General features: G+C 48.7%; 1 protein-coding gene across 2 annotated transcripts; it reads right to left on the reverse strand.

Moving 5' to 3' along the window:
- Positions 1-588: 588 nt before the first annotated feature.
- On the reverse strand, positions 589-25,560 carry LOC119198421 (solute carrier organic anion transporter family member 5A1). Of its 2 annotated transcripts, none has more exons than XM_037455575.2 (10): positions 25,442-25,560; positions 23,606-24,919; positions 10,256-10,388; positions 9,944-10,161; positions 8,091-8,255; positions 4,996-5,194; positions 3,564-3,723; positions 2,908-3,149; positions 2,692-2,756; positions 589-2,534 (listed from the first exon to the last, which is right to left on the reverse strand). In XM_037455575.2, exons 2-10 carry the CDS (start codon positions 24,507-24,509, stop codon positions 2,077-2,079), a joined length of 2,544 nt encoding a protein of 847 aa, XP_037311472.2. In that variant the 5' UTR covers positions 24,510-24,919; positions 25,442-25,560; the 3' UTR covers positions 589-2,076. The 2 variants fall into 2 exon arrangements, with proteins under 2 accessions (XP_037311472.2, XP_037311474.2); XM_037455577.2 differs by lacking the exon at positions 25,442-25,560 and adding an exon at positions 25,021-25,395.

The following is a 25,560-nucleotide window of genomic DNA, read 5'->3' on the forward strand; positions in this document are numbered from 1 at the left end:
GTACAGAACAACGGTGTCCAATGATTCTTCCTGCGTACATTCCTAAGAGTTACAAAGGTTCAGTAAGTACAAGAGGAGAATTTGAAATATATTTACTTTAGTATTTCACCAGAACACCATTTGATAAGCGGCCACAACAGTAAGTGAACATGACGAATACTTGATTGTAAGAAGACTCTGATCACATTTGGCTCTCCAGAGGAACTCGACTCATGTGAAAAACACTGTTCAGGCACAACAAGACTAGTCCTCAGTTTTGTAGCTTTCAGTTCTTTTATTTTTCATTTCAACTACGATATTATGGTTAAGTTCATAAATATGTGTAACTATCTGTAAGCTCTATAATACGCCTCATTTGATGTGTCAATATTTACACAATGATCACTTATGAATGTCATTTGAGGCGCTACATCGCGATAATACTGAAATGAGTTCGTGCCGTTACACTGGATCATTTTTACCTGGCACCAAAAATGTTTACTTTTAAAACATAGTGACTGCTTTAGTGTTAATCTTCAATAGCTAAAAATTAAATCTAATTAATTTAGTTTATTCAATGACTTGTTTTTCTTATATTCATCGGAATTCTTCTAAAAAAATCATGCTAATGTATTAAATGTTAAAGAAAGCACTTCCTGTCCTATCCTTAAGAGCCCAATGGTTAAAGCTAATGTTGTAGACATGACCACCAATAAGAGCAAAGCATCTCAAAAGAGCTGCAGAAGGTATATATTATCTCATATCTGAATCTTGTGTGGTACATTTCAGTGCAATAACTTTAATAGTTAAACTTTTAACCAAGAATTCCATAATATAGTGAGACAAACTGGCCTTAGCACAGTCCCCTCTTTGGCCACTAGAGAGCCCTAAACACCCAGGAACGCAGTTGTTTTACATCCTCGGCACTACTTTCCTAAAAGTCTAGACTACTAGATAATTACTATGTACATCTGATGACCATTAGCACGCCAAAATTACACATCTTCATTTTTTGTTGCAGATCAATATGATACAAATAAATTGGGTTTTAAAGTGGGTCAAATTAGTCGTATTGCCAAATCCTACAAAATCTCCAGTTTCAAGTACAATCACATTGTTTGGACATACAGTAGCTTCAGCACACGGTCAGAGATGAGTCCCCTTTGTTATTCTTTTATGCCATGTGGCTTATTATGACACCTTACAATAGTGAAGTCGCGTGGTGTGTGATGAAATATGGATTTCATAGAAGTCGTTAAACAATGTACCATTGGTGCTCGTCACCTTTAAGCTACATGGTTACTTTGCAAAGGCGAGGAGCTTCGTCCAACGGGTGCAGCTCAGTGGCGACGGTTCCCAAAGACGTTGCCGGGGGCAACAAAGCAGAACGTTGTCGCTCAACCGAGAGAACAGTGACGGGCATTTCGGTAGCTAGCATCTAGCCTGGTAGCTAGCTGTGTGTACTGGACTGGCCGAGAGAGAGCCTGAGAGGCACAGTTACAGAAAAGGAAGGGAAAAAAAACACTTCAATTCTTATGATCCAACAACACCAGAAAAGAGAAAAGGCTGAAAAGGGCTCAAATACTGGAGAGGTCGCCGATATGTCCACAGCTCGGGCTGGAGGGGAGTCAACGATCACATGACGTAATTGAGCGCGGAATAACAAAGAGGTACAGATGTAATACAGAGGGAGCTGTACGTAGGATCTTGCATAGTACAGTTTGTGTCAGTTGTGCTTTAGAGGCTGAGTCTGACGAGGCTCGGTCCGTACGGAGATATTAACGCCCTGCCCTTTACCAGTAGCACCGTGTAACGTCTTCACATCATCGCCTGACCTTCTGTTGTGGGTCCTGTGTACGGCCGCGGCTCGTGACGTGCTCGGGAAGGAAGAGCATGTGTCAGTCTCCTCTACGAAGCAGCCACGAGCAGCCCTTTAAATATGTCGGCCCCACCTGGAGGTCTGATTGGTGTAAAGCAGACCGTGTGCGTGTGTGTGTGGTGAAGACACACAAACGGGAAGGCACGTGTCACAATGGCCGCGCCCCCGGAGGGCGAGAGAGAGAGAGAGAGAGAGCGAGCGAGGCGCTCGGTGGGCTCTCAGACGCGCGCGGATCCTCCGTGGTGATGCGGCAGCTGGATGGGCGGGGTTATTGCTTTCAGGGCATTGCCGGGGCAGCTGAGGCTGCTGTGGCCGCGGTTGAGCAGCAGGGCGGCGGGCGGGTCCGGCCGTGGCGGGATGAACACGGGGCAGGAGCGGGTGCGCGCGTGGCTCTTGTGACCGCCGGCGTGGCAGACGAGCTCGCTGACGGTGCCCAGCGGCGGCAGGCGCTGGCGCCAGCGATCCTCCCGGTCCTCCTTGTGCTTGATGGAGTACCAGGTGAGAAAGATGAAGATGAAGCCCACGAACTTCAGGCTGGCGGCCAGGCCGAAGTAGACGAAGCGGAACGAGGTGACGTCGTACTCCCAGCAGGAGCCGTGCACGCCGCAGTCCTGCTGCCACAGCATGCAGGTGGTGTCGATCACAGCGCCAAAGTAGATGGGCGTGGGGATGTAGGCTGGATAAGGACAGACAAAAGTAAACCTCGAAGCATGTAAAACTAACCCCGAGGGCCGCTCATTTACAGGATTGATTACAAATATGCTGATTTTGCTCAATTCCGCGGCCCCCAATATGTCCATCATTTAACGTGACGTATATATTCAGGAACTTACCGAGCGTTCGTAGCAGGACAAACTGCATCCCGAGAGCAAAAGGCCTCTCCTGTTCATTGACGGACCTGAAGAAACGAGACATTCGCTGCGTTCAAGTAAAAGAAAAACATGTGTAACATGATTTGGGATCAGTTTGTGTCTAAGTTGCTTAAAGTCGGCTCCCGTAACAGCCGCACCAGTGCTCCGAGAACTCCTCCGTAAAAGAGGGAACCTTACCTGAGTGTGACGATGATGGCGGAGGGCTGGGCACACGCGGTGATGAGGGTGACTATGAAGAGGAAGATGAGGAAGGGGATGAGGGTGTTGCAGGTGCGGTCACACTTCCCCGAGACGGCGTAGCCGTTTTCGTTCAGGTAGGTTTTAACGATGACCAGCTGCAGCTGGTTGACCTGGCCGCCCGGGGACGGCGTGATGACCTGTCTGCTCTGCACACAGCCGCATTCGGTGTAGTTCCTGATCTGGAGTGAGACACAACACACGCGTCGTATGGCTCAAATCTGACGCTAATTCCATTCCATTAAAGCCTCGCTGATATTATTCTCTATATTGAAACATCTTAATTGTAAAAAACACACACACACACACACACACACGGTGGCTCCAGAGATGTGGAGCAATCCAGACATTCCCTTTGGCCCTTTCTTCATGCGGTTATAACTTCCTATCCCACATTGTTGTGGAGTCTGAACCGTCCTGTGCTTTCAGGGGTCTGGGCTCCGGATGCACAGAGAACAAACATGTCTTTGTGTATTTATCATGATTTGTGTCAATTATTTCCCTAACTTTCGTAATTCTCCTTGATGAAGCTATGGGTGCTGCACGTATGCGTTGTGTGAGCGTGTGTGTGTGTGTGAGTGTGTGTGCGCATTTACCCCTGTGCTATCGTTGCCCCCGGTGCTGCATCCAGCCAGACAGGGGTTGAAGTAGGTGATGCCGTCAGAGCCGCACACCGGGGCGTACTCGTGGATCCGGCAGCCGCAGTTCACGTTGCAACTGCCCGTCAGGTTCCTGTGGGTCATCGTGAGGGTCGGACTGCACGAGGGACAGACGTAGAGACGGACAGAGACGGACAGAGAGACGGACGCCCGTTCTGTTACTTTGTAGCGTTTTCAATGATGCTAAGGGAACCACTGAGGTTTCCTTTCTTTTTGTGTCTGACACTTTGGGGATACAGTTGTGATGTTGTATGGGACATTGTCACAGCGGAAGTATATTTGAGCCCTCCCTGACATGACAGTGTTACATTCCACACAATGTGTGTTAGGGAGAGAGCGAGAGAAAAAGAGTGTGTGCTCGCATGCATGTAGAAATCAAGCCTGCCTGAGTCACAGGCCCACTGCACTCATTCCACCTGACCCCCCCCCCCCCCCCCCCCCTCAGACGATGTTGGGTGAGCCAAACAGAGCAGCAACAGGGAGAATGAAGGCTTGAGCCCAACCCGTAATCATGCACCGCTCTTTGCAGATATTCAAGAAAATTACAAAACAAACTGTTTGTTTTCAATTAAGTTGAAAATTCCTTGGACTTTGTCTTGTCCTTTATTGTAAAATTGTCTCCAGCTGGTCAGCGGGGGGAGAGCCATGTCTAGACTAGTGTGCATGTACAGGCGGGTGACACAAAGGGAGGGGTGGCCTAAACATTCCTCATGTGGGTGCTGGCGGTGACTAGTGACCAGTGCAGTTAATAATGAGGAGCCGCTACGGGGTCACACGTCGCGTTGACCCCTCTATGAACTCTGGCTAAAACAAAGACTGCGATTGTTGACCATTCCGCTGTGGAACTTTAAAAGGACCCGCTAACGCTTTGGCAAATAGTCACTGAGATCAACTCAGGTATGTGAAAAGTTAAATCCCAGAGTCAGCGCTTTGTGTGCAGTGAACCTCTGAGATGATGCACCCGGGACACCGGGTCCATCAAAGTACCGGTATTATTATTCAAGTGGCTTTTAAGTAAGTTTTAAATGAGTATTTGTTTGGTACACGGCTGCAGAATATCCTATGATACATTAGCGTTTGTCTTTTGCATCACCGATGGTGACTGCATAATGTCTGCGGAGAGGAGGGGGGGGGGGGGGGGGGCTGACACGTCAGATGACTGTTTTGTTAACTGTTGAGCCTGCCTGCTGATGTGCTGCAGATGGGCCTCAGAAATAGAAGTGGCGGAGAGATTAGATGGAGCCACAAAAGCAGATGCGAGTGGTGCTAATTAATCATTTCTGACTCCCCTCCTCCCCCCCACCCCCATGCACACACCTTTCTCCAGCACGCGTTTATTTCTAGATCTCTCAAGTACGTGGGTCCTTACCCCGTGGTGTAAGGGATGTTGATGCCTCCCAGATTGATGCTCTCGCAGCCCACTATGAAGAGGGTGGAGAAGCAGAGCAGAGACACCCCGCTGCAGATCATGGCCAGTTTGGCCGACTCTCTGGCGCCGAGCTTCAGCTTCTTGATGATGTAGCCCCCGAGCACGATGCCCACCCCTGCGCTGGGTACGATGATCACGCCTGCGGGGGTTTGTGACAAAGAACAGGGCGGTGAGATGGAGTGAAAAAAAGAAGTGTTGTGCTATACGAACTATAGAGTAGCTAATTAGTGTCAAGATTTAGTTTTTTTACCACCAGATTAATTGCTGTGAAACATGAGTGCGATAACCATCTGATCTTCAGTATTTTTAGATCAGTAGCAGTAATATGAATAATGTCAACTTGACGTGTTTTATCATTTTTTTTATGAGAGGGAAACGTCAATTGCAAAGTGACTTCCCGCCCTTGTCCAAGAATAAATCTCTTCAAAACCAAAAAGGCTCCATCGATGTGACCAAGCTACACTTTGGGGACTGTGGCAGCACAGACCACGTGCTCCCCGTCCACTGCAGCTGGTCTAATTGACAGCGTGAAGAAAAAAGGCAAAGCTGGCCACCGGCAAGTTGGACCGTGTGTGTGTGTGTGTGTCACACATTGTGACAGAGACAAGGCCCCGGGGAGGTGGCACATGGCAGCCCTTAAGCCCAGCCACAGGCACTCACGGCCCGGTTAACGAGCAAGATGGGGTCAGTCAGTGGGAGGAGGGGGGGGTGGAAAGGCGGATGGTTGTCAGCGACAGAATCGGCGGGGAAGTGATCCGAGTTGGGAGTAATGTCATTCGTGGGTGGCAGAAGATGGAAAATGTGACTCTCTGAGCCGGGGCAAACATTATCCTGTTATGTCAATATGCTCAAACCGTAAACATGTACACAGCAAAACCAGATATCATGACATGTGACATGAAACGCACACAAAAGCTTTACACACATCGGGATCAGCGGTCGTTTGAGGTGCTAATCGATCATAAAGCACAAACATCACAGAAGAATCTCACAACAAACTTTTACAGGGCTTATAATTGTCAAGAGGAAAAATGTTTAAAAAGACAAGAAAAAAACGCCATGGAGACAACCAGAGCGAAATGGGGGGGAAACTGCATCGGCGTGAGGCGTGTGCGATGTGTGCATCCAATCAGGACGTAGCAGCTATAAATCTGCCGAGAAGACACCGAGGAGGTCATTTGTGAGATTTTTTTTATCTCTTTTTGACATCTTTGGTTTCTACATTGCAGTCTTTCTGGTTAAACTTCCTACAGATCAGTGAGACAAAGCTATTCCCTCTTTTTCTTTGCAGCTTTCTCTGTGGCTAATGCTGCAAAGGTCTATAAACCAAACTAATTCCTCCATCTATTGCTAAGCACTGTTGTGACATATTGCAACTACAGCCGAAACACAATATAAAGAGTTAATGAAGTGAACAGAACCGTATTCAATCCTAATTAGGGTCGGGCTCTGCTAGGCGGTTTCATTTAAGATCCAGAGGGATGTTGGTTTTAGCTGAGCAGCGTAAAGAGGACCGCAAACACTGATGTACCTTCAATGTTTTGGGGAACTTAACATAGAATATACATGAAGGAACATTTGTATCCATTTGAGACATATTATACATAGTATACTTTTTGATGACTTATTTCAATAGTTAATTATGACTTATTTTCAGACTTTTTTTATACGTTATACAGCGTTTCTGGTGAGAAGTGAGACTCCCAACATTCACTTTTTTGTTATTCGCTCTTTAAAGCACAACTTTCTGCTGGCTGCTCCTTCTGAAAATGAGCATGATGAGAATGAATCATCAGTTTGAACCAAAACCAACGAGTGTAAAGAACTACAGAGGAATGTTGTCATGTTGCGTGATGTTGTCATGCTGACATGGCTTCAGCGTTTTTGTATTATCAACTACTATCTCTTCCCTTCTTCAAAATAAAGTGCACATCTAAGTTTATTTTTGTTGGAGTCCAGTTATTGTAATATTCGTTGCAATAAATGTTAAATAAATCCCACCATGAACAGGCATTTTTTATGGATACCACGTAGTTGACCAGTCTGGAAAAAAAAATCCCAGGTGCTCTTTATCGGAGACAAAATAAAAAACGCAATCTATTGCAGGATCACACCGGTATTAAGACGTCCTTTCTAGGGTCTCATTTCACTGGTTTTACAACAATTCCGTCGGGCAGTTTGGTCGTTCTTAAAATTAAAAAAATTAAAATAAACACTCATCGGGGAAATGTCACAGTTGGCGAGTCCATCTGTCTGTCGGAGGAAGCCGTGTGCCGCCGTCAACAGGAGCACTCGGTCCTCCTCCTCCTCTTCCTGCTGCTGCTTACCAACCATCACATCCAAGCAGCCTGGCATCGTTTAGGTAGCCATGGCAACCGCACCGCCGGCCCTTCGCCCTTGTATCCTGGCAACTGGCCTCTGTGACCATGGCATTGTGTATTTCGTGTATTTGTATGTGCATCTAATAAAGGTGATCATAACTTAGCTGGAACACATGGATGTTCACGTACTAATAAATGCTGAAAACAAATGAGTTTAAACAGCTTTGACGCGACTGATGGATTCATAGATTCTATGTATGCGGCGCACAATTTACAGGCAGTGCAGAGGGTGGTGTGTGTCTGTGGGGCCACGATGTGGTGAAGGTGTTCCCGGGAATCAACAGAGACTTAAGTGTTACAGCCAGGTTGTGAAATAAAATCTCTTAATTCTCAAACTTATCATCACGTGCACGTCGAGAGGTGAGAACAAATTGTAATAATAGTGGTTTCTTTGCAACTTTCAGATAAAACTCAATAAGTAAATGATCTATTAATTTTTAAAAGTGGTGCAGGCTGGAGTACGGGTTTAAATACCGATTCGATTGCATTATTCGCAATGGAATATTTTTTTTATTTACTTCATTGTTCGCAATCCCTCATCAGGTTCACCACACATGACCGATGACATGACAACTGTGATGGAGTCGATGGAAAAGATTTTTAAAAACCTGGAACGAATCAACCAACACGGACACCTTTTCCACGCAGACTAACCGGTGTATATGCTGGCGTTGGAGGCGGGGATTCCAAACTGGGACTCGATGAACTTGGGGATGAAGGTGATGAAGGCGGTCACGATGGCGCACTCGGCCGTGTAGGACAGGCTGACGAACAGGAAGGTCTTGTTGCTGAGGATCCTCAGTGCTGCCTTGGGGAGGTCTGCGAGAGGGACAACCAGACCAGACGGAGCACTTTCATTTCAGCGCCGCTGCAATTACCACACAACCGGGCCTCTCGCGCCCACAGCATCTCAGCTGGGAGCAATCCTCAGGCGGAGGGTCGTTACCGGGAAGCTGTAAATAAATGAAACAGCTGTCCGCATCGTGACGCGAGCAGTCTTTGTGTCATAATTAACTTGTGGAATAATTAGTCAATTTAACACCATCTTTAAAATGTCAGCATCAAACAAACCATGCGTCATTACATCCGGCATCAGGTATCCACGCAAGCAGAAACAAACACACGGACGCCCATTGTGGACAGAATCCCTACGAAGCTGGACAAAAAAAGAAAAAAAAGGTCACATAGCTACCAGCAGGTTTTTTTATAAAGTATGTGGATCGTGAGCGTTTCTGCTGAGAGACGACAACAAGCCGCGTTGTGCGAATCAGCCCGAATGCCGTCCTCCGTGGCTCATCGTGACAAGGGCAAGCGCGGCCTGCGCGGCGCCCCGAGGGCCGTGTCCGTGCGATTTGGCTGACGCGAAGCGGACCGCCCCGCTCTTCCCGAAGCTCAAAAGTCATGTGGTCAGACTGGAAGAACGTCCGTTTGTGTTGCCGGGCAGAACTTCCCGTAATCTGAAGAGTTCTTTGGTCAGTTTCTTACAGTCTAACTATTTTCATGCCGTCAGTCTATACCAGCAGAAAGAAAGAAAAATGTTAAGAATCGGCTGCAAGCGGCAGATGCCCAAGGTTTGGAACATTCCAGAGTCAAAGCTGCATCATTACAAAAATGCAGTGTTTGCCGAGGCTCCTGAGAGGCTAAAACACACTGGGTGAAAACAGCCTCATCAGTAGAGCATGCATTTAACTGAAAGTGCAGAATTTGACAAACACAAACCTCAATGGTAGGACACACACAGCACTACAATACATTAGAGATCCAAACATTGAAGTGCCTGGGTCTGCAAAATTGGCCATAGTTTGCACAACAGACATCCTGCTGGATAGGTAAAAACGGGAGGGGAGCTGCCACAGAGTGTTTTCTGCTCTCCCAGACTAATGATTCCATCGAGTAGACACACATTTCTATAAATATTAAAATTCACTTTAGTTGTTTTGCGCATAACAAAGAGTGTGAGAGCAAACATGACCGCTGTTTTGCTCTGCAGCCGAGACGGTCTACTCCTGTGTGTGCAAACGTGACAGAGAGTTCCCCTGGGAGCTCATTAGAGAGAGACAGACAGAGAGAGAGACAGACTGAGAGAGAGAGAGACAGACAGACTGAGAGAGAGAGACAGACTGAGAGAGAGACAGACAGACAGAGAGAAAGACAGAGGTCTCACTGAGGAAACACTGGAGCAGAATGCAGCTTCCAGGGAAAGCCAGGAGATCCCTGGCAAATCGGACTCAGGGATAAAAACAAAGCTTCTTAAACCATTTCAAAAAGAGTTTCATTCCAACTGATAGTAATCATTCATGACTTAAATCCCTTTTTACTATTAATCTCCAAAAGTAAATGGACCCAAATGTCCGCCAAAACTGCCTGTGTGCCTTCAAAAGAGATCTCAGAGCTTCTGCTGTTCGATATAATAAGTGGTCCTCGCCATCGACCACGACCCACTGCATGAGGCACTTGCTAGGCCTCTAGGAGGTGGAAAGGGAAAGCCGATATTCTCCGTTGCTCACCTTTGATGTCCTTCCCAAAGCCAATGGAGGAGGAGACCTTCTTGTCTTTGCTGCTGGACTTTTCCTTCATCACCTCGTCGTCGCTGGACACGTCGCCGGGCGAGCCAATCTTTTTCTTCTTCCTCTTTTTGTGGCGCGCGGGCAGCTTTTTGGGGAAGGCGAACATGGGAAAGATGACCAGGAGCATGGCAACGGAACACAAGAGAAAGCCGCTCCACCTGACGGGAAGAGACGACGGGAGGGACAATTGAGCACAGACCCATCGTGAGAAAAAAGGAGCAATCACACACACGCGTGTGCATGCGGGTTTACCAGTTGCCGACAAAGCGGGGGTCGCTCTGATCAATGTTGACTGCAGTCTTCGGGTCGACGTAGAAGCCGATGAGGACGCCCCCCAGCAGGTAGCCAGCTGCAGGTCCCAGGGCTCCCATCACGTACATGACGGCTGGAAGAGACACGGAGAGGACCAATCAGAAACCAGTCTTCATTAAAGCGCTCAAGGACCCACTGTTAACCGGTCGGTGCCGTTTATTACGGAATACGTCGCCCTGCAACATTTAGGGTGGGGGAGGGCCGCCACACCCGCTGAGAGAAATTACCTTGGGGTGCGGCGGGGGCCCCCCCAAGGTAATTTCTTTCCTGTAACAACTGCCCTCAGAGCTCCAGGGGTGTGGCGGTGACCCGAGGGCACGCCAGCTCTCAGCCGCCAGCGGACCTTCGAGGAGGGGGGGGGGACATTAGCCCCCGGGGGCCCTAGAGGTCTTGCTGGGTCGAGCAATTCGCAATCAGTCATTCTGCCGCAGGAAGGGGAAAAGTCATTAAAGTTAGATAACCAAGAGTTGGACAAGTGGAAACACCTCCTGTGGACATCCAGCATAGACCAGAGCCATTTACTTGCTGTAATTGGCGGGGAGGGAGAGGGATGGCGGGGGGGGGGGGGGTCTATAATTACGCCCGGAACATGTGTGTGTCTTAGGCGAGGGATGATTGTTGTGTGTGCATTGCATTCGATGTTTAAATGAATGATTCAACCAGACAAAGCAGTTGCTTTTCAATTTTCCCTGGCTAGGTGTCTACAAACCACTCGTCCGTTTCTCTGCGACACGAACGCTGAAGCGTGGAGTTTGTCAGAATTAAAGCCTAAACGTAAAGCATAACTACATTGCAGGCGGCTTCGTATTTTCATCTTTGAAAACACTTTTGGAAAACCATTCCTCCCTGAATGTGGCCCCCACACCCACGTTAGCTCCTCTGGCAGCGTCCCTAAGCTCAAATCCCTGGTTCCACGGTTAATTACATCACGGCTTCTTTAGATGAAACCGCAGGGGAGCAGTGAAGGAGATGAACATGTTGCTGGAAGGTGAAATGGGCATAAAAAAAGCCCTCCAACAAATCTCTGCCTAATAGACACACGCATATATATGTAGAAGTAAGATTGTACATTTCATTAAATATATAGATGAGGGCTGTGGTAGTTTAATTCCCGTGAGCCCAGCAGACTTGAATCCCATCTCCAAGCAGCTGTCCCTTGCACATCATGTTTCATCTTGGTGACTCCAGTCACTGGACCATCCTTCTTTTCCTGATGGCTGAGTGTCACTTCGCTGGGGCAACCAAACAATTACACAATGTAAATGGAGACATGACCCACCAAAGGCTATAAACAAGTCATTATAGGTGGCAAGGACGGCGGGAGGTCGTATCTCGTCGTTTCCGTGTCGAAAATGAAAAAGTCTCTCAAAACCTGAGCTACTGAATCAGGCTCGCATTACTTTTACAGACTCCTATCTCCTGCCTTTTAATTTGTGACCGTGTGACTACAAAATAATCTTCCGTGGTCCCGAGATAGCCATGAACGGTGGCGATTTTTATTTCTAAAAATTGAATTTGAGGCTAGATAATAACCGAACATCCGCCACTTAAAGAAAAGCCCGAATGAATCCGTCTCATCACCTCGCAGGCCGCTGACCCTCCTCGTGCCCCGAATATGAGCACGCCATCATTTAAACACGCCAAGTACGGTCCTCTGGTCGCCCTCCAATCTCCATCATCCCTTTTTACGCCCCCCCCTCAGGTGATTGTGCAAGCGCCCGTCTCTCCACTCCATCCATCACGTTATCAGCGTTCTGGCCGATCGGAGGACGCCGGGCAGCTCGTAAACCCGTGCCTGACTCGTGGCCCGGCCCGGCCCGCCTGGCGCCTGGCCGAGATGTTCAGGACGCGGGGAGCGGAAGGGCTCGCCAGCCGGGCGTGAAGGGCGCCAAGGCAGAGCCGTCAATTGGTGAACGCAATGCACCTTTTAACGTTGAGGGACGATCCGTCACAGGCCCCGTATGGGGTTCCCCACGTGGGTGGAGGTAATGGATTAGGACCTCTCCACTTGCATGTTATACAAAGTCAGCATCCATACCGTCCACGTGGCCGCTAAGCCGCGACTTTCGGCTTGTGCCCTAGTCATTTTGTGCTGACTTTGCTGCATAAACGAGGCCGGCGGGAAAAGATTGAGGATGGAGTCACGGGTGGAGCGTGCAATTGGTAGAGGCAAAATTATTGTTTATTGCAGAGCCTCGAGGGAGGGAGGGAGGGAGGGGGGAAATGATTGTCAAAGACTTCAACGTAAACCAAGGTCACTCCCTCCCTGCGTACTAAATACACGCAGAGACTCAGTACAACGTGCAACGTGACGGGGGCGCTGCAAGGCCATCAAGGAGAAGAATGGATAAGGGTTAGAGGGCTTTATATTGCACCGTTGACCTCAATCTAGAGTTTCTGGCCCATTATTTATGAGGGATGGACACGGCGCTGTGCCGGGGGGGGGGGATTTACTCCACAACATTCCAGAAAGAGAGAGGCAATATGGTGACATAGAGAAGGAGATAAAAACTGATCAATGGGAGAGAAAGCGGAGACGAAAGGGGAGCGGATGAGGCGCTGAAGTAACAGCGGGAGCGATGGAACATAAAGAAACAGAAGGAGGGGGGGGGGGGGGGGGAATCCGGCGGTGTAACAGAGTGTGAAGCTTGCTCAGCAACATCCCTCTCATACCTAACCGTCGGGGACCAGCGGTGCTCCTCCCTGCTCTCCACTCAGCCTCCTCCTCACTCTGTAAGAGGCTCCTCTCGACTGTCTGCATTCATCACGAGCCGCACTGACTCATTGGGCGCTTGCAGGAATGAATGAGTGCGAAACGGAAAGAGAGTGGCAGCAGAAAGGCGTGAAGATGAGGCACGATGACAAGATGGCAAACGCCCAGGTGGCTGCGGATGCTTTCGGCTTGATGAGAATATCTTCCCCTATACAATTATTTTCACAATTTCAGGGGATTGTTGAAAATAAATAATTTACAGTTTACGGACATTTAACACATGATTTGGGCAAATTCCCTCTTCTCAAAAGAGGTTCTGCAAGAACTACAAGGAAGTGTGGAAGGAGATTAAATATGTGCCTCGGCTGTAAATTGAATTACAGGCATAATGGAATGTGGTCTGTAACGCCCCACGACCTTCTGTTCTCGGCCCCCCCACCCTCGAGACGCAGTCGGAACGGCGGGGGATGAAGGGAGGGAACGCCGGGCGGACGGACCGGAGGAGAAAGCCTGAAACTCATCAGCACAGACTGAGGATTTCACTTCATTACGTGGACAAAATAATCGCTGCCTTTTCAGGGAAGGTTGAGGCTTGCAATTTGCACACCTGGCCATCAGCCTGCAATCCTCAAGTCGGGCCGCCAAGCAGAACTTTACGGGACGGCGCGGCAGGAAGCAGCACAGCACCCTGGGATGTGCATTCGGGGAGTCGAAGCGCTCTTCACTGCATTATTCAAGAGCCACGTCATGTTGATTTATGCCACATTGTGCGTCACACGTTACCCATTCACTCCGCCGAGGGGGGGGGTAATCGATGGCCACATCTGTTGCGCGACGGCGATACATCTAAATGAGCTGTTCCGCTTTATTTAATAACGCCCTCTTGGCGCCGCACCGTGGGCCGGGCTCAACGCCTCAAAGGCCCTTTGAAAAACAGGGACGCGGCGGCTGTGTGTCAGACCTTCTGGACCCGGGTTGTTGAAAATAAATTTAAAAAAGAACGAAAGGACAGCGGCAGCGCTGCATGTATCCCTGTGTTACAGGGGATCAATTCAGTCATGTGACCTTACACCCCCCCCCCCCCGAATGACAAGAGGAGGAAAAAAAAAAAAAAACACAATAAAATGGGGGGCAGTGGGGGAACGACAGCATTGTCATGGCAACTTGCTGACACAGCAGTGTCTTCTTACAAGTCCTAACCTTACCATTCTACCAGAAGGGCATGCACGGGAATTGCGGCCACTGGTGTACACACACACACACACACACACACACACACACACACACACACACACACACACACACACACACACACACACACACACACGTAGAATGAACATTTACATCGCTTTAATGCCACCTTTAGATCAAAAAGCCGGTTTCCTCTAAATTGATTTTCTGTGTGTTGATCCTCTCACAAAGCACACGTTCTATTTTGGTTTGTGAATGTGACCGCAGCCCAGGGTGCTAAGAGGAATATAGATCGCAGGGTGTGATTTTTTTTTTTTTTTTTAAAGTACACTCTCAACCAGTCACTGGTCTGGCGAACAACAATAGGACGTGAAAGCATCGCGCCGTCAACCTGCAGCCAGAGGCTGACGGTGTGCTTTGGTTATTTCAGGAAAAGGTCCCCTCATATCTTTAAATGTGATACAGCAGTTGTTCCACCATAGCGCATTTTCAAGGATAAAACATTAAATGCTGATACGGAAACTTGAGAAGATTTTCATACAGCGTGAAGTGCAAATACATCAAGTACTGTACCCCAATCACAATTATTCATAGATGAATGGAGACTGATTAAACGATGCATCCACCGCATTAAAATGATCTTCCACAGCAGAGAGCAGTTGTTATTTCATGATTGTGATCCTGCATTGAGCATCGCGTTAATTATGGACACAACACGTCGTTATAGTTACTTATGCGCGCTTCGCTCTTACAGAACGAGAAGAGTCAGGGAGAGAAGGAGAAGCAAATCAAGAGAGAGAAGTGTAAATAGAAAGAAAGGCCAGGGGAAGTTAATAGCGGAAGGTGGTCAAAAGGAACGAGAATGAAGGTCTAAGCAAGTGAAGCAGAACCCAACTACACAAGTATGATATTCAGACACGGGAAGAAAAACACTTAAACACACACTACAGTGGCCACAATAAAAGTGTGAACACAGGTTCACATTGAAAAGAAAATACACACCAGCACATATTGTGCAACAGCGGGCGCAGCCTGCTGAAAGCATCTCCAACACGGCGCTCACGCGTCAAGAAGCAGATTCCGCCACGAAGCGCTAAGCCGGCGGATTTCTCCTCTGTGAAATGAACATGCTGATTTAGCTTTGAAGTGGCAGCAGCAGCAGGAGGAGCCACTACGCGACTGCATGTGTGTTTGCCAGCAAACAGTTTGAACTTACAATAAGAGACCATATCTGTTACATTCTGTTATCTTTAAATGGTCCAGCATTAAGAGGTTTTATTGCATCTCTGGGTAATAATATCATGGTAACTTTGGTTAATTATAATAATTCTATCCAAAGATGTGAACTATATGTGATTTGATTGATTGGACCTTTTTTCCACCCACTGCTCCCAGATTACTCAGAACATGCGTGATTTAAGGACTTCCCTGTAGGCTATTTTATTCATTAAAATGACCATACATATTCTTCTCACACATCCCAATCCGCATTGATATTCACTATTTTTATGTCAGTATGAGTAGGCAATGACAGCGCTAGGAAGGCATCCTACAGTCAGCACGGCGGGTGGTTAAAGGGCGACGTCGTTCTGAATGTGGTGGAGACGTCAATGGGATGGACGAAACCATACGAACGGGCAACATCAAAGCCTCGCCGGCGTTCAGGCCGCCCGTCGGGCTCTGGAAGCACTTTGCCTCCGAGCATTACCGCTATAAGCCCCTTTGAGCAAAAAAAGAAAGAAAAAAAAAAGACATGACTGATCACAAGCTGCACACGACCAGCATCTTAAGCCCGCCTCCTCACATCCCCTCACCCCCCCGCTCTCTCGCCCTCCACGTGGCCTGGCACAGTGACCTCAGCTCTCATACAGGTGTGCTGAGGCGGATGAGTGAAGTCGTGGGAGTGGGACGCACGCTAAAAATCTGAAATCTACAGTTCGCGCTCCACCGGAGTAAAAAAGCGTTTTGTCACGCCTTTTGAAAAAAGAAGAGCAGTCGGGAGATTGCGTCGTCTCCTTTGTTGTGGTTGATAGCAAAGCTCCTCCCTGCAGGGTAGCAATGCCCAAAGCGTCGTCATGGCACAAAGACAAAAAAAACCTCCAGAATACACTGCCATAACATTTGCGTGCAAGCCGCTACACTTCACTTCATATGGAGCCTCAGGCTCACTTCCACTAAATCAAATACTTGGAAATTGAGGAGAACAGTGAGGAGGCGGGGAGGGTGGGAGGGGGGGGGTTCCCGCTTTTGTCTCTCCTGCTGGAAGAGGGAGGCGGAGGCGCAGCCAGCCGGTGAGTCACCGCTCCGCACGTCTCCCCTCAGCGATGATGCGACGCGCCACAGAGCCCATTTAAGCAGAAAGATGTTCACCAACGGAGATCATCAACCCTAGATTTGACAAAGAGGAGGAGGGAAAAAAGGGGCCGTAGCAGTGTACCCCCCCCCCCCACCCCCGTCAGTTGCCACTTAGCTTTTTTTTTTATTTTTATCAAGCACGTCTTTCCCTGAGGGACCCCGGTAGAACTTCTGTGTGCGTCACAGGAGTCCCGGATCCTAGCGCTGACGCAAAATGAGGGGTTTTCTGCTGATTGGGATGCTGGCGTAGAGGCTTCTGGAGCTGCAGCGACAGCACTAAAAGGACCACAGATCTGCTGCTGCTGCGGGCTTCTGTCGGCGAACACTTCAGGGACTCGGGGCTACGGCTGAAAGCTTAGAAAGTCTTGGATCATGGAGATGAAAGGGGAACCTTCGGGTCGGTTGCCCCGCCTGCTCCTGCTTCTGTGCTGCATTAAAAACGTGGGACTGGGCCTATGACTTCATCACTGTCAGAGGGAGAAATGCTCTGCTTGGGTGAAAAAATGTTTAACTTCTCAGTTAGAGGGATATCAAAAGTTTACAAAGAGTTAGGTTCCTATTTTTTTAAATATTGGGTACTTTTATTTTGATAAGCCAAATGTTTGTGTCCAAGCTTGTTATAGAATAGAGGCTTGGCAGAGAGCACAGAAAGGATCCCTCTCGGATTATTTATTATTCTCTGTGTTCAGAAAAGAGCACTCTATGTACTTGCTGTTTTAAAAACACAAAAAAAGAGGGGATTGTTGACGTGATTTGATTTTGCTGTCATGTTTAATTCTGCTTTCATAAGCTGCTGCAAAGGTATTTTTGTGAAATCCTACTCTGTTGTCAGTCAAGAGGAGAACATTCGTACTGCGTCACTCCCTCCTCCTCCTCACATTGCCCCTTGTGACAAACAAACACATCTATTCAGGCGGCTTACTGCTGGAATGTCATTCAGACACTGGGCCTAATTTATTTTTGCTTCCACCTTTTTATTCAGATTTCACTTACACACACCGCAACAGAGTAAGTCATATTGCTCAATACAAATGGTCTAATCCTTCATATTCTGTGGATTTTGCTCCTGATCAATCTTTGAGAATGAACAAATAGAACATTTCTATTCCATCCTTGACTAATGGCTTTTGGTTAGGATTCATAGTCACATTTCTTAGATCATGGCTAATAAAAAAACAAAGGCATTTCTAGGTAAAAAATGAACCACACTGTAGCTTTCCAGCTAACCCTAACCCTATCAAACAGCTGGAGCCATTGTGGAGAAGAAGACTGGGCATTTAGCTCCATCAGTCTACAGAAACATATGCTGGTATTACGCCGAAACTGGATTCATGATCGACCTCTGCCCAAATCTGTTCAGGGTCCAGCCAATCAGAGGCGATCCTCGCGTTACCTCTCGCCAAGACACACTCAAGCATCCGAGAGGGGGGGAAGATGATCTTTCAGCTGACGAGCGGCCATGAAAGGGGCATCTGGCCCGGGGGGGGGGGGGGGGGCAACCACATTATACTGTGTGTGTGTGTGTGAATCCATTCGAGTACGGCGCTTAGGTGCTGTGCCAAAAGCTTGCACCTGCAGCTTTTCAGCCGCTCTCATTGGGACACGGCCCGGCCCTCTGGTTCCTGGTGCTCAAACCTCATCTTTGGCCAGAGCCGGGCCTTTTTACACCCCGCGTCTGTCCAATGCCAGCTACACCTCAAGAGGAAAAATAACAAGAGATGATGGTTCCGTTCCTAAAAACAGCAGCTCTCGTCTTCTCTGCCAAGATAATGCAATGACAATTTAACGTATCAAGGCATCTTCTGAAAATCAAATATTTACAACTGCTTTTTATGCCTGACCTGCGTGACCTCTGTGAGCTCCATTCCTTTGGCAACAGTGAAAAAAAGGATAACGGGCCATACAAATATTAATAGCTGAGCTTATGTGATCTAATCTGGAATACTTACTGAATATAAATCACTGTGGCAGCAGATGGGGGTGACTACACAGCGCCGGCCCTGCCTTCATTCTTACCGTGTGCTGCGGGTCAGAACCCTGCAGAGGGGTCTCCTTCCCGCTGTGAGCGAAGAGTAAACTAAACTAAACCTCACCCCCCCCCCCACTGCAGGCGAGCGCACACACACCCTGCCAGCTCTACGCAGCTGCGCGCTCACCATTCGCCACCCGTCAACGGTTTTCCAACAACTAGGCCCTCGAAAATGTAAAAAGACACATCGACAAAAGCCTGATGGAAAGGACGCCGGGCCTTCATTTTGAAATGATCAAAGTACCTGTATCAGGCGAACCAAGAGAAGTGTAAAATGTCAACGTTTCACCCCAACGTGAGAGGATGCCTGTCGTCAAAGCACTGTCCAATGAGCCGAATCGCAGTTAGATGTTAGCCCATTAGACCAGGTTACATAAAAGGCCCAAACAGCTCAACGCTACATTTAGTGACATAACAGCGGACAGAGGAATGTGCACAGGGAAAGTTTCGTGCCATCCATCTATGCGTTAGTTTGTCCCACCAATAGTTGACTTAGCGAACCGGCTTGGACGTCCAGGCTGAGGACAGCATTTGTTGACATTACTCGCACGGTATTTTTAGTGCACAACATGTTCTTCCACTTGTGTTAAATTCATTAAAACAGCAGCAGCCCCTCCTCCAGCTTAACGCCAAAGGGGGTCATGGAGAACAATAGCCGGTTCACTGCTCTGAGGCCATGACACCAGGATTGAGGGGGGATTTTTTTTTTCCCCTTTCTGTTGGAAAAACAACATTCGCAACAACATCCCAGAGGCTGAATCACTGCGGGGGGGGGGGGGGGACTGAGCCGAGCAGATGAGGCACGGAGGGGAATGTAGTCGAGCCTGACATGGATGTACTGTATGTAATGTCTGTTCACTATATTCAACAATTTGGTCCATAGAGAGTCGATGCAGGTGAGATTTGTCCAATCCTATTGAAGCTCAGTTTCTGCCTTTTGGGGGGGAGGGGGGGTATATCTAGTGCTTTCTGTTCTGATAGACATAGGACATACTGTTCCCACCGGCAAGAGATAAACATCTGGTAATTAGTGACAACCACTCATTTCCGGACTGGACACAACAGGCAGAGAGGGGGGGGGCATGTTTCTTTTCACACTGCTGAGGAGTTCAAGCGGGGAAAACCCACAAAGACGCTGCAGGTTTTACAGTGAATTTCAGAAGACGAAACGACAAAGGGCATCTCAAGCGGAGTGGCCTCTTGCTTTCTGTTGGCGCCATAAACACACGTAGAAGCGGATGTGACAGCTCGGGGGGAGACACAGAAGTATAAAACGCCATCCATCCAGACAGGAGATATAAAGCGAGAAATACAAAGACAATCCTTTTCTGTCACGTATAAATGTGGTACTGTTATTTGTCCAATTGACCAACATGGGTCAGGTGATTATGTGATCCTCCCAGACACTGAATACTTGGTCGGGGGGGAGGCGTCTCCTGTTCTGAGCTTCTTTTTTTTCTTTTCTTTTTTTTTTACTTCTGTAGAACATCTGGCCAAGCACATAAGCCACTCCGCTATAACATTACTAAGTCGGAAAATCTGAAATCATATTTAATTTTCCAAGCAGCCTTCTAATGCGGAAAACGTCCAAAAACACACAAGAAGAAACAATCCCACGCGGCGTTTTCATGCAGTCATAATTAAACCATCTGTAAAAGGTATTTGCAAACAAGAGCCAGGGATCAAGGCAGATTTGGTAGAACAACATGCAGCGAAAAGAGCCGGCGGGGAACAAAGAAAACAAAATTCCATTTCTCTCCCGCATAGCTCAAAACAAAAGGTTTCTCAGAATCCCTGCGAACACAAAAACCTCTTGTGGCGTTTCCCCAGGAACCTTCCCACAAGGTTAAAAAAAAAAAAAAAAAACAGCCCGGTACTGGAAATGTGTGCAGGAGCCGCGGGCCAATGAGGCGACGGCGGTGCTCCAGCAGAGACCCCTCCCTCTGGAGACAGTAGTAACCTCCCACGCTCCCTGGCTTCTGGCATCACTTCTACTCCTGCCGCAGACTTTTTACAGACAAATTGTCTGCAAAGAGTGCAGAAAGGGTTTTGAGTCATCAGTGGCACAGGATTCACCTCAGAGGGGTCAGAGGTCATAAGAAGTAGTAGTGGTGGTGGTGGTCAGAGACGGCTACCTCGCGGCTAAAAATGGGACGCCTGCTGCTGAGTAACAGGCCCGAGTGAAGGGACACAGCGATATTTGAAACCTTCTCTTGAGGATAAGCCAAGGGGACGGTGACCAAGCGGCCTTCTTCTAATACCGGTGCCAGCCTCTGACGGGGGTCAAACGCGTACCCTGACAGATCCCGAAACGCGATCCACCAGCGGCGCAGGATCAGCATTTGCTTTGGCTGCTAGGCAGAATAGGAAAAATTGTTCAACGAAAATGACTGAGCACAAAAAGGGGGACGGGCCAGACACACACACACACACACACACACACTGTGAGCACAACTGTTCTTTCTAAATTTGTCAGAAGGAGTGAGGAGAGAACACACCCCTAGTGCTTGTGTGTGTGTGTGTGTGTGTGTGTATCAGAGAGTGCAGACAAGGCCAGTCTTTAAGCCGTCCTAGCGGGTGTTAAAAGCTCTTCTCTCTTGCTAAATTGGGCACAGCATTCTCTCCTCCTCTTTAGTAAAATAAAGACCCCCCCCCCACCGTCCCGGCATGCTGCGAGGGCCGACGTCACACAGCTCGGAGTTTCACATTAATAATGCACACAAGCAGCAATAACACTCACAGGTTTGCTAGTTTCGGAGTCATCTGCACTACCAGTAAGGAATCCATTAAGCTCATCCCGCATGTGTCTTTGTATGCAAAGAGGCTTCAAAGTCAAGACAAATAATGGTTGTTTTTCCAAAAACCTGCCTAGACAAAACAGGTTATAACAATATGAGTTTAAATTCATATTTTTTTCTGCAAACAGTCTATCTCCTCTGGAAAGTAGTAGTGGACAAGCAGAGAAAAATAAAACGAGAGCTGATATCATCAATAACAGCTTCTCCGTATCGTTAGCTCATAGATCAGAGGTTGCCCCCCCCCCTTCTCTGTAGCTAATCGTCACAGTCGAACAGCTTGTAATGGATCAACAATTCAATAGGGAGAATTTGGATTATTGATCATTTATCATTATCACTGCGTGGGCAAATCAGAAGGAGACGTTCAGAGACTGGAGGCCACCATAAAACAGCAGAGACAACGAATCGGATGTTTTTTAAAAATTGAAGTTGGTTTCCCGGTGCACTAAAGAGTTGCTGCTCAACTGAAGAAGTGGAACCTCATCTGATGCAAAGAGTCACCTTCATACGAGATGGAGTAGCTCCTTAGAGAAGTGCAAAAGACAAACGTTCACCATAGTAACGCAGAGAATGGCATGCAGTAAATCTGTCAGAGGAGGAGGGAAAAGAAGGAGGAAGGAGGCAGAAATGTGCCCACGGCGCTACTTCCACACTCGAGCTGACCGTTTTTGTCCTTCTACTCTCTGGAAACCACAAAAAGGAGGTACACAAAGCCAAATGGACCATACCCTCATCTCACCGCTTGCTGAGGAACTAGGTTAAAGGCGGTAAAGTTCAGATGTGGTGCCCGTCACATTACCATAGTAACGTGGGGCCGGAGCTTGGAAACGGGGGGGGGGGGGGGGGGGGGGTCAGCGGGAATGCCCTACTGTGCATGCATACACAAAGATAACATCCTGAAACACACACACACACACACACACAGTCTCTCTCGCTCAATCTCTCCAAGGGCATCAGTGCCCTTAGTGTAAATCACACTGTCCTAGAAAAGCAAGCGACTCCTCCCCTCTGAGCCAGTGCAAATTGAGAAGGGGTTTACGTTAATGGGTATGGGGGGGGGGGGGGGGGGGTGTCTCCTCGAGACATGGGTAGCCTATATCCCCACACAATTAGAATGGAGAAATATTTTTGGGGGGTGAATAAGTGCTCCAGTTCCCCTTCTGTTGAGGAGAAAGTGGGCTGAGTAGAGGTTTAAAGGCTACATTACAATGTTAACACCTGCAAAACAAGGTTTTTAATTCGTCAGGTGAAATATCCATCACCAGCTGGACTAAGATGCACCAAATACCCAAATACCAAAGAAGGCCAAAAAGCCTAAAAACACCTGCTCAATAAATCAGAGGCTCAGTTACTATGGTGATTGTGAGTATGTGCTATAACAAACTACATGTCAGAACACGTACTTATCCCTAAAACAGCGTATGCCCTCTGAAAAGCAAAAGCCAGGGCGCTGCTCAGAAGGTGAGCCCCACTGGCGCGTTGCCTCTGTAGCGCCTTCGCCGAGGTGGGGGCACGGCGAGCCAGTGTTTATTTGGGGGGGCTGTTTTCTCCTTGTTTTCCTTCTCTGGTTCAATAGCTGTGCTGCAGTGACGCAGGGTTCACACACACACACACACACACACACACACACACACACACACACACACACACACACACACACACACACACACACACACACACACACACACACACACACACACACACACACACACCATTAATCATAAGCAACCCAGTTCTGCTTCTTGTCCCCTGCTTCTTGTCCCACACTCGACTCATGTGCTCCAGGCCCAACGTTGACTTTGCAGTGTCTGTATTTACCTGAGTGTGGAGCAGAGGTCGCATGCCGCGCGGGATTAATTCAAAAGGACAGAGGGCTGATGTAAAAACTTGGGTGGGGGTCGTTCGACTCCGGAGGTTTACATGCATGCCCATATACCCTCCTGGTGAACATCAGCAGGGCCAGGCCACCTCATAGCCATCTCCTTAATCTATCAAAACGCAAACTTTAAATGGAGCGATCGTGGGAATAAACCCCCCCGAGATGATTGACACTCATATTCTAACTGTATCACCCCTGAGCTCTGTGTCCTTCAAGGGACACGCCAGAGCGTCATTGTTTGTTTTGAATCTGAAAAGCAAAAACACAACAAAATATACTGACATAAGCTTGAAAAAAATAATAAAGGAATCACAGGACGTCTCACCCAAGTAGAGAGATGCATTTTCTTTCTTCACGTTGTCGTCCAGGTATGTGGGCCCCAGGGTGTAGATGGGCGTGGAGCCCATGCCCACCAGTATCTGGGCGCATATGAACAGAGTGACGTACAAGCCGTGCTCGTTGCCCTCCTGGTCGCGGGGGCACGACGCCGCCGAGGGCTCGCGCCCGCTGCCGTTGCCGCTCTGGCAGAGGCCCTCGTTGCCCATCGACGAGTTCACCTCCTGGATCTGGTAGGGCGGCGAGATGAAGTGCGGAAGAGAAAACAACGCCGCCCCGACGGCGATGACCACGCCGCCCACCGCCAGCCAGCGGGGCCTCTGGCCCCGGCCCCCGAAGTAGGAGATGAAGACCACCACCAGCAAGCTGCCGATGTCGAAGCAGCTGACCAGCAGGCCGGACTCGGAGCTGCGCAGGCTGTAGCGCTTCTCGATGGTGGTGATGACGCTGCTCAGGTAGCCCGACACCATCAGCGACTGAATGAAGGTCAGGTAGCACATGCAGAACAGGAAGCAGCGGGAGTCCCTCAGGACGAACCGCGCGTACCTTCTGGCCGGGACGCGGATGAGGCGGGTAAGAGAGAAGCCGAGTTTCTTCCCCCCGCGGCCCTCCAGCGGCAGAGGGGTGCCGAGCCCCACCGTGCTGGAGGCAGAGGGGGAGAAGTCCGCCCTGGAGGAGGAGTCCGGGGTCTTGGGCCGGAGCTCGCCGCTCTCCGCCGCGGCCGCCTGACAGGCGAGGGCGGCGCCGGCCTGACAGGGCCCGTTCAGCGCCGGCAGGCTTTTGGACTTGAAGCTGCTCTCGGGGTCCATCGCGTACTGGTCCTGGAGCTCCCGGATTTCCTGGGACCCGGACAGATCGCTGGCCGTTTCGTCGTCGCTGTCCGACGGGGTCATGGCGCTGCTTGGAGACGCCGCTTGGGTCGGCCCCCCTTGCCGGGAAGCGAGTCGGTGACTAGTGGCACATGAGGACACGGGGGACCTGCTGCCTGAGAGAGGACTCTGCCCTGCCAGTGGGTCTGGATCGGAACCGAACCCCTTTGGTGATGATGTCCAATGTTTTATCCCACATAGCTGATTCACAGCAGAATGCAGAAGGACATCTGCTTAATTCTCTTAACACTGAAGGAGTGAATTGTTTTATATAAAAATCGTGTGGGACTAAAAGATGATCATATTGACAAAAAGGTCCCGTCTTTGCGGTCTTCCCCCGAATTAGGATTCTGTGAGGATGTTATGTTGATTTTATGGCTCTTTGTTAGAATCACGGGGGGGTTGAAGCCCTTGTCCCATTGATGTGCAGCATCCTATAGAAAAAAAGGGTGAAACAATCAAATTTAAGATATAAACATGTTTAAAAAAAAAAACAATGGTGCTACTTGCAAAACAGACATTGGTTTAGACATACTTAACAAGGACCCACTTCACTTCTGGTATTCTCATTATATTTTCACAATTCATAAAGCTAAACAGCTATCGTGAGACGCGTGGAATTATCACCCCAAAAACAAAGAAGAATTCGCCCCACGGACGAACGAGCGCGTGTAAAAAAGGTGTGATACTGTCGCAGCGGGCAACCTTGAATAACAACGAGCTTCCCTTTGTCAAAACGAGAAAAATATCTAGAGAACAAAAGACCACGCTGTCCACAAAACGCCTCATGACTTGGAAAAGAAATATTATTTTTTTTAAGAAGAAAACGATTCAACACCAGACATTTCGGAAAATCCCGCGACGGTAAGTCTCGGTCCGGAATAAAAGGGAGACACATATTATTTGACACAAGTTGTGCTTATCGCTGGGGGGTTTTGGGGGGCTGTCATACTCACGCGGGGCGCAGGGAGGTAGCCTGTTGTTCTCGCGGAGCGGCCACTCGGTCAATGAGAGCTGTTTCATGCATGCGCATGGCTGCTGGTAGGGATCTGCTGCCTTCACTGGCCGTGGGAAA

Source organism: Pungitius pungitius, chromosome 19 (genome assembly GCF_949316345.1).
Source record: "Pungitius pungitius chromosome 19, fPunPun2.1, whole genome shotgun sequence".
In the NCBI taxonomy this organism is placed as follows: domain Eukaryota; kingdom Metazoa; phylum Chordata; class Actinopteri; order Perciformes; family Gasterosteidae; genus Pungitius; species Pungitius pungitius.

Excerpts from the sequence above, each read along its gene's own strand:
- LOC119198421 (XM_037455575.2), bottom strand. The coding sequence starts at position 24,509 with ATGACCCCGTCGGACAGCGACGACGAAACGGCCAGCGATCTGTCCGGG. Across the intron at positions 5,195-8,090 it reads CAACGCCAGCATATACACCG|GCGTGATCATCGTACCCAGC; the intron begins GTTAGTCTGCGT and ends AAACCCCCGCAG. Across the intron at positions 2,757-2,907 it reads GCCATCATCGTCACACTCAG|GTCCGTCAATGAACAGGAGA; the intron begins GTAAGGTTCCCT and ends TCGTTTCTTCAG.